The 8,608-nt window shown below is 31.6% G+C and overlaps 1 protein-coding gene across 1 annotated transcript in view; it reads right to left on the reverse strand.

Moving 5' to 3' along the window:
• Window positions 1-456: 456 nt before the first annotated feature.
• bcan (brevican) overlaps window positions 457-8,608 on the reverse strand; it is a 56,998-nt gene continuing 48,846 nt past the window's right edge. The window contains exons 11-14 of the mRNA XM_061915419.1: window positions 6,513-6,595; window positions 6,300-6,444; window positions 6,044-6,226; window positions 457-655 (exon numbers count right to left, since the gene is read on the reverse strand). Of these exons, the coding sequence (XP_061771403.1) occupies window positions 555-655; window positions 6,044-6,226; window positions 6,300-6,444; window positions 6,513-6,595 (512 nt within the window). The 3' untranslated portion in view covers window positions 457-554. The remainder of the gene's footprint in view (window positions 656-6,043; window positions 6,227-6,299; window positions 6,445-6,512; window positions 6,596-8,608) is intronic.

Raw genomic sequence — 8,608 nt, forward strand, 5'->3', positions numbered from 1 at the left:
GTTACGTTTGTCTTTTTTTTTTTTTACCGTAAAATCGACTGTTGTTTTCACAGTGCATTACTGTAAATGTAAGAACAAAACTAATTGTTTTTTTACATTGAAATTCTGGTGACTGACAGTTTTAATGGTAAAACCTGACGTTTTTTCGCATTTATTTTTATTTATTATTGTTTTCTATTAAATCCATGGTTGTTTTTACAATGCTTCACTGTAAATGTAAAAATGGTAGTTGTAATTTTATGGCAAAACACTGAGCTTTTTACAGCAAAATCTGCTGACTTTGCAGAATTGTTCAATTTTCCATATTTGCTGTTTATGTGAATAAGATGGAACGTCCCAACAAAAATTTGGAGTTAATATCAAGTTTTCTGGACAGAAATGTGTCTCAAAAGTCAAGTAAACTTAGACTTTGCCGTTTTCACACGCAAACGATGGCAAAAAAAAAAAAAAAGAAGGTAAGTTACCCAAGAGAAGATTTAATTGAGGCCAAAAAAAGAAAGCATTAGGGTTGAAGAACTAAAGTGGTGTTAGTGAGCGGCTGTTAAGAAGAAGTTCTACTTGTTATGAGAGCTGCTCTTTGCGAGGTTCTCCGTCACCTCCTCCTCATTCCGTGACAGAAGACCTGACCTCGCTGAGTTCTCCTCCTGAGGCGCGGCTGGAGAGAGGAGGAAAAGACATGCATGTTCCCTCAGAGTACATGTGATGGCACTACGTACAGTTCATGTAAACATAGAGACTAATATTGCGTGGAGGTTCTTTTCTGTCTTTATTGCCAAACGTTTTTTTTTTTTAACTTATTTTTTGCGTTTCAATTTGTGAACTGGTTGTTTTTTTGTGTGTTTTTTTTTATTTTTTTTAATTTTTTTTTCAAATTACGCTGACAATTTCATTAAATAAAACCTTGTGAGCAAAATCGGTGTTTTAAATTTCAGTGTGAAAATATTCCGTTCCAAAACAATCAGCGTACAAAAACTCAATAAGGTGTGCAATAATTTCCGTACAAAAATTCTGTGAAAAGAAATTCAGGGTATTTGCAAAATAATTGAGGGTACAAAAATTTGGTGTAAAAAAATTCAGTGTACAAAAAATGTGTGTACAACATTTCAGTGTAAAAACAATTATGTGTAAAGTAATCCAGCGTAGAAAAGTCAGTGTAAAAATAATTTTGCGTACAAAAATTAAGTGTGAAATAATTTTGCGTACAAAATGTCAGTGAAAATAAATTCAGTGTACAAGAATTAGGTGTATATACAGCATCATTGCAAAATAATTCAGGGTACAAACATTTTGTGTAAAAATTTTTCAGCATCATTGCAAAATAATTCTGGGTACAAAAATTTGGTGTAAAAAAAATTCAGCGTACAAAAAATGTGTGTACAATATTTCGGTGTAAAAATTTCAGTGTAAAATAATGTAATGTAAAAAAATCAGTGTAAAAATTATTTAGGATACAAAAATTAAGTGTGAAAGAATTTTGCGCACAAAAATTTCCTAAAAGAAAAATTCACCGTACAAAAAATTATTTCACAGCATTTAAGTGTAAAAAATTCAGTTTGAAATAATCTAGTTGAAAAAAAATCGGTGTAGAAATATATTAGCATACCAAAATGTAATGTAAAATAATTTAGCATCCAATAATTCAGTGTATAAAAAATTCAGCGTAAAATGATCTAGCATACAAAAACATTCAGTGTAAAAAAATTAAGTGCACAAAAATTCAGTTTAAAAAATGTTTTGCGGACACAAACTCGGTGTAAGATAATTGTGCGTACAAACTTTCAGTGTACAATAATTTTGCGTCAAATAATTCAGTGCAGAAATGTTAATTTCTTCAAAACTCCAGACCCACTTGTGGTAAAACAGCGGCTTTTCAAACCTGAGTGCTCATTGGCTGGTTCTTCAGTCTTTACCAGAAAGGCCTTGGATTTTAAAACAAATATTTATGCACTGCATTTTTACTCGCATATTTTTTTTTTACACTGAATTTTACAACACTGAAATCATTTATATATTTTTAATTTATTTATTTTTCATTTTTTTTAAAACATTTTTATATTGGGTTTTCAGATACACACATTTGACAGCAACTGTAAAAAATACATTAAATGCTATTGTTGTTGTTTTTTAACGCTTTATTTTAACAAGCTGAATTTTTAAACACACATTTTGCTGGATAAAAATGTATTTACTAAATTCAAAAGCAAAAAATTCCGTTGTATAAATTCAGTGTCCAAAAAAAGCTTTGGTAATGAGGACACAAATGAACCCCTATACTATTGTCTGTCTGTGTTGGCCCTGCGATGAGGTGGTGACTTGTCCAGGGTGTATACCGCCTTCCGCCCGATTGTAGCTGAGATAGGCGCCAGGCCCCCCGTGATCCCAAAAGGGAATAAGCGGTAGAAAATGGATGGATGGACTATTGTCAATGCTTGCATCATACGCCCCCTAGTGGCTGTGAGGATTGTAGATATTTGTTTGGTCACTCAGTAAGTGCTGCACTTAAAAATAAAAAAAATACAAAAAAAGATTTTACAGTAAAAAAAAAAAAAAGTACCATAAAAAGTACAGTTGTTTTTATACTGAACTGCTGTAAATTTAAAAAGCCTATCACTTTTGTTTTTACAGTATTTTTTTTGGTACTGTAAAATTTCCAGTTGGTTTCACAGTACATTCCGGTAAACAGTACCACTTTTTTTACTGTAATATTTGTACTGTAAAACCTTCAGATATTGTTTTTACAGGAAATTGCTGTAAATTGAAAAACAGTAGTTCTTATTTTTTTACAGTCATTTTTTAAACTACAAAATCTTTGGCTATTGTTTTAACAGGAAATTACTGTAAATTGAATCTAGGTACCAACGTTATTTTTAAGGTATAATTCAAGCATCCACATTTTCTTTTTTTTTTAACGTAAAATCTTCGGTTGTATTAACAGTGCATTACTGTAAATTGAAAACACTACCACTTGAATTTTTACATCATTTTTTTTACTGTATAATGTTCTGTTGTTTTTACAGTTAATTACTGTACATTGGAAACGCTATCATTTTTACAGTATTTTTTTTCTGTAAAATATTCTGTTTTTACAGGGCATTACTGAAAATTGAAAAACACTATCACTTTTATTTTTACGGTAATTTTTTTGTACTGTAAAATCTTTTGTTGTTTTCACAGGGCATTACTGTAAATTGAAAACACTACCACTTTAATTTTGCAGTCATTTTTTTCATACGGTAAAATCTTCTGTTGTTTTTACAGGGTATTACTGTAACTTGAAAACGTGACCACAATAATTTTTACAGTAGTTTTTTGTACTGTAAAATCTTTGGCTATTGTTTTACAGAGCATTACCGTAAATTGAAAAACTGTACCAATATTAAGCTAAGATGCATTTTTTTAGTTGTTTTTTTTATCACAAAATCTACAGTTGGTTTTATGGTTTAATACTGCAAATTTTAAAAAATAAATAAATGAAACTTTTCTTTTACAGTATTTTTTTTTTGCACCTTTAAATCTTTGGCTATCGATTTTACAGGAAATTACAGTAAAATTAAAACACTACCACTTTTATTTTTACAGTATTTATTTGTACTGTAAAACTCTCCTGTTGTTTTTTTATGGGTCATTTCTGTAAATTGAAAATGCTATCACTTTTATTTTTACAGTAGTTTTTTTGTACTGTAATTTTATTCTGTTGTTTTAACGGTGCATTACAGTAAATTGAAAATGATATCACTTTTACAGTAGTTTTTTTGTACTGTAAAATCTTTGGCTATTGTTTTACAGAGCATTACTGTAAATTTAAAAACAGTACCAATGTTATTTTAACGGTAAAATTCAGGCGACTAACCTGCGGGATTTTTGTTTTTTTACCGTAATATCTACGATTGGTTTTACAGTTTAATACTGTTAATTAAAAAATTGTAAACATTTCTTTGACAGTATTTTGTTTTTTTACTTTAAAGTACTCTGCTATTGTTTTTACAGGAAATTACTGTCAATTTGAACACGGCACCAAGGTTATTTCTCAGGCAACTAAGCTGTTTTTTACCGCAAAATTTACATTTGTTGTTTTTGCAATGCAATACTGTAAATTGAAAAATGCTAACACTTTCTTTTTACAGCATTTTTTTTGTACCGTTAAAATCTTTGGCTATTGTTTTTACAGAAAATGACTGTCAATTACTAGCAATGTTATTTTTACGGTAAAATTCAACCAACTCAGCTGCCACTTTGTTTTTTCGCTGCAAAATGTACATGTTTAGTTTTTACAGTGCGATACTGTAAATTGAAAAATGGTAACACTTTCTTTTTACAGCATTTTTTTGTTTGTTTGTACCGTTAAAATCTTTGGCTAATATTTTTATAGGAAATGACTGTTGATTACTAGCAATGTTATTTTTATGGTAAAATTCAGGCAACTCAGCTGCCACTTTGTTTTTTACTGTAAAATGTACATGTTTTGTTTTTACAATGCAATACTGTAATTTGAAAAAATGGTAACACTTTCTTTTTACAGCATTTTTTTTTTGTACCGTTAAAATCTTTGGCTATTGTTTTTACAGGAAATGACAGTCGATTACTAGCAATGTTATTTTTACGGTAAAATTCAGGCAACTCAGCTGCCACTTTGTTTTTTACTGTAAAATTTACATTTGTTGTTTTTACAGTGCAACACTGTAATTTGAAAAATGGTAAGACTTTCTTTTTACAGGATTGTTTTTTTGTACCGTTAAAATTTGTGGTTATTGTTTTTACTGGAAATTACTGTCGATTACGAGCAATGTTATTTTTACGGAAAAATTCAGGCAACTAAGCTGCAAACCTTTTTTTACCGTAAAATTTACATTTGTTGTTTTTACAGTGCAATACTGTAAATGGAAAAATGGTAACACTTTCTTTTTACACATTTTTTTTGTAACGTTTAAATTTTCGGCTATTGTTTTTACACTAAATGACTGTGGATTACTGGCAATGTTATTTTCACGGTAAAACTAAGCTGCCACTTTTTTTTTTTTACTGTAAAATTTACATGTGTTGTTTTTACAGTGCAATACTGCAAATTGAAAAATGGTAACGTTTTTTTTTTTTTACAGCATTTTTTTTTTGTACCGTTAAAATCTTCGGCTATTGTTTTTACAGAAAATGACTGTCAATTACTACCAATTTTATTTTTACGGTAAAATTCAGGTAACTCAGCTGTCACTTAGTTTTTTTTACTGTAAAATTGACATTTGTTGTTTTTACAGTGCAATATTGTAAATTGAAAAACAGTAACCTTTTCTTTTACAGCATTTTTTTGTACCGTTAAAATCTTCGGCTATTATTTTTACTAGAAATTACTGACAATTACAAGCAATGTTATTTTTACGGAAAAATTCAGGCAACTAAGCTGCCACTTTTTTTTTTATCGTAAAATTTAAAATTGTTACTTTTACAGTGCAATACTGTAAATAGAAAATACTTTTTTTTACAACATTTTCTTTGTAACGTTTAAATTTTCGGCTATTGTTTTTACAGGAAATGACTGTCGATTACTAGCAATGTTATTTTCACGGTAAAATTCAGAATTCAGCAACTCAGCTGCCACTTTGTTTTTTACTGTAAAATTTACGTGTTGTTTTTTCAGTACAATAATTTAAATGGAAAAAACGGTACCACTTATTTTTACAGAAAAATTCTGCTTTTTGAGTTGTCAGATTTTTGCACGGTAAAATCTGACTTTTTTTTCTTTTTTTACAATCTTGTGAAGTGAATTATAGTTATATAGCGCTTTTCTCTATTGACTCAAAGCGCTTTTACATAGTGAAACCCATTATCAAAGTTACATTTAAACCGGTATGTGTGGCACCAGTGGGTAAAGCGTCTTGCCCAAGGACACAACAGCAGTGACTGGGATGCCGGAATCGGGGATCGAACCTGGAACCCTCTAGTTGCTGGCACAGCCACTCTACCAACCGAGCTATACCAATCTAACACGTTTTATTTGACCTTGGCCTTCGTATTAAAACAAAGCACGTCAGCATTAGTATGAATGGTTTACCTGGCAGGCAGGTGATCATTGGCTCCTCCCACTGGCCGCCAGGCAGGCAGGCGATGACGGGATTCATTTTCTGCACGAAGCCCTGCCCGCAGCGGTAGCGCACCTTGGCGTGCGTCTCGTAGCGTGTCCGCGTCTTGCCGAACGGCTTGGCGTTGGCGACCGCCGGAGGTTGACCGCACGACGCTGGGGGAGGGGAGACGACACGGTCAGGCCGGAGACCCTGGCGGGTGTTTTTGGACGAGCGGCCCGGACTCACAGACGCCCCTCTTGCAGGTGTAGGACAGGTGGTAGTTGCACGGCACGTCGCTCCAGCGCCCGCCGTCGTCCCACACCATGGCCACGCAGTCCTCGCCGGACAGGAAGTAGCTGTCGGGTTGTCCTCTGTTCCAGTTCTCAAACAGCTGCGTAACGAGAGGGGGGTCGGGGCTTAAAACACGAGAGGGAGAAGAAGGCGGCAGCAAAAACTGACCAGAAGGTTCCCGTCCGACCAGCGGAAGTCTCCCTCGATGGTTTTGTCGCTCAAACCGATCCACTGATACTCTTTGTACTCGTCTGATGGCCAAACACACACAGAGAAAGTTGATTAGATTTTTACTAAGGATCCCCATTAGCTGGTTGCCATAACAACCAACTAGTCTTCCTAGGGTACACAAACTCAAAATAATTACAAGTAAACGCATATCATTATAACTACACAATACAGAAAAAAATAAAAATATTCAACAAGCAAATAATTTACAGTCTGAGAATATTAGTTACCATATAAATATCACTACAAAATACAAAGCCAAGCTAAAATCATCAATAAGCAAACTAATTTACGGACTCACATTAAATATTAGTTTCCTTTTAAAAACTTGTATACTACGTTCAATGCCGGTGAGAATTCCAGGCAGGTTAGGCCATCAGACTGTATAATGCATATGTTCCTTTTTGACTGTACTTGAATGTATAATAAACTGTATTTATATTATTCACATGTGGAAAATGCTGTATAATAGACTGTATTTCTATTATTCACATGTGAATAATAGAAATACAGTCTATTATACAGCATTAGTCACATTTGACATGTGAATAATGCTATAATATATAATAATGCAATCTATTATAATAGTAATGCAGTCTATTATACAGCAATATTCACATTCGACATGTGAATAATGCTGTATAACAGACTGTATTTATATTATTCACATGTGAATAATATGAAAACTGTCTGTTATACAGCATTATTCACATGTCAATAATAATACTAGACTGTATTTATATTATTCACATGTGAATAATAGAAATACAGTCTATTATACATAATTATTCACAAGTTATTCAATTGTGAGTAATGATGTATATTGTGAATAATGATGTATTATTCACAAGTGAATAACTTGTGAATGATAATAATACTACACTGTATTTCTATTATTCACATGTGAATAATAGAAATACAGTCTATTATACATCATTATTCACAAGTGAATAACATAAGTACAGTCTATTATACAGCTTTATTCACATCTGAATAGTATAAATACAGTCAGGTATACAGCATTATTCACATGTGAATAATATAAATACAGTCTATTATACAGCATTATTCACATGTGAATAATATAAATACAGTCTATTATACAGCATTATTCACATGTGAATAATAGAAATACAGTCTATTATACAGCATTATTCGCATGTGAATAACATAAATACAGTCAGTTATACAGCATTATTCACATGTGAATAATAGAAATACAGTCTATTATACAGCATTATTCGGAAAGGAATATCATAAATACAGTCAGTTATATAGCATTATTCACATTTGACATGTGAATAATGCTATAATATATAATAATGCAATCTATTAGAATAATAATGCAGTCTATTATACAGCAATATTCACATTTGACACGTGAATAATGCTGTATAATACACTGTACTTATATTATTCACATGTGAATAATATACAAACTGTCTGTTATACAGCATTATTCACATGTCAATAATAATAATAGACTGTATTTATATTATTCACATGTGAATAATATAAATACAGTCTATTATACATCATTATTCACAAGTGAATAACATAAATACAGTCCATTATACAGCATTATTCACATGTGAATAATATAAATATAGTCTATTATACAGGATTATTCACATCTGAATAATATAAATACAGTCAGGTATACAGCATTATTCTTTTGATTGATTGATTGATACTTTTATTAGTAGATTGCACAGTTCAGTACATATTCCGTACAATTGACCACTAAATGGTAACACCCGAATACGTTTTTCAACTTGTTTAAGTCGGGGTCCACGTTAATCAATTCATGGTAACATGTGAATAATAGAAATACAGTCTGTTATACAGTATTATTCACATGTGAATAACAAATACAGTCAGTTATACAGCATTATTCACATGTAAATAATAGAAATACAGTCTATTGTACTTCATTATTGTGAATGATGATGTATAATAAAGCTTCACTCGTGTGTGTGAAAAGCCGTATATATTACGTGACTGGACTGGCACGCAAAGGCAGTGCCTTTAAGGTT

Source organism: Nerophis ophidion, linkage group LG11 (genome assembly GCF_033978795.1).
Source record: "Nerophis ophidion isolate RoL-2023_Sa linkage group LG11, RoL_Noph_v1.0, whole genome shotgun sequence".
Taxonomy (NCBI): domain Eukaryota; kingdom Metazoa; phylum Chordata; class Actinopteri; order Syngnathiformes; family Syngnathidae; genus Nerophis; species Nerophis ophidion.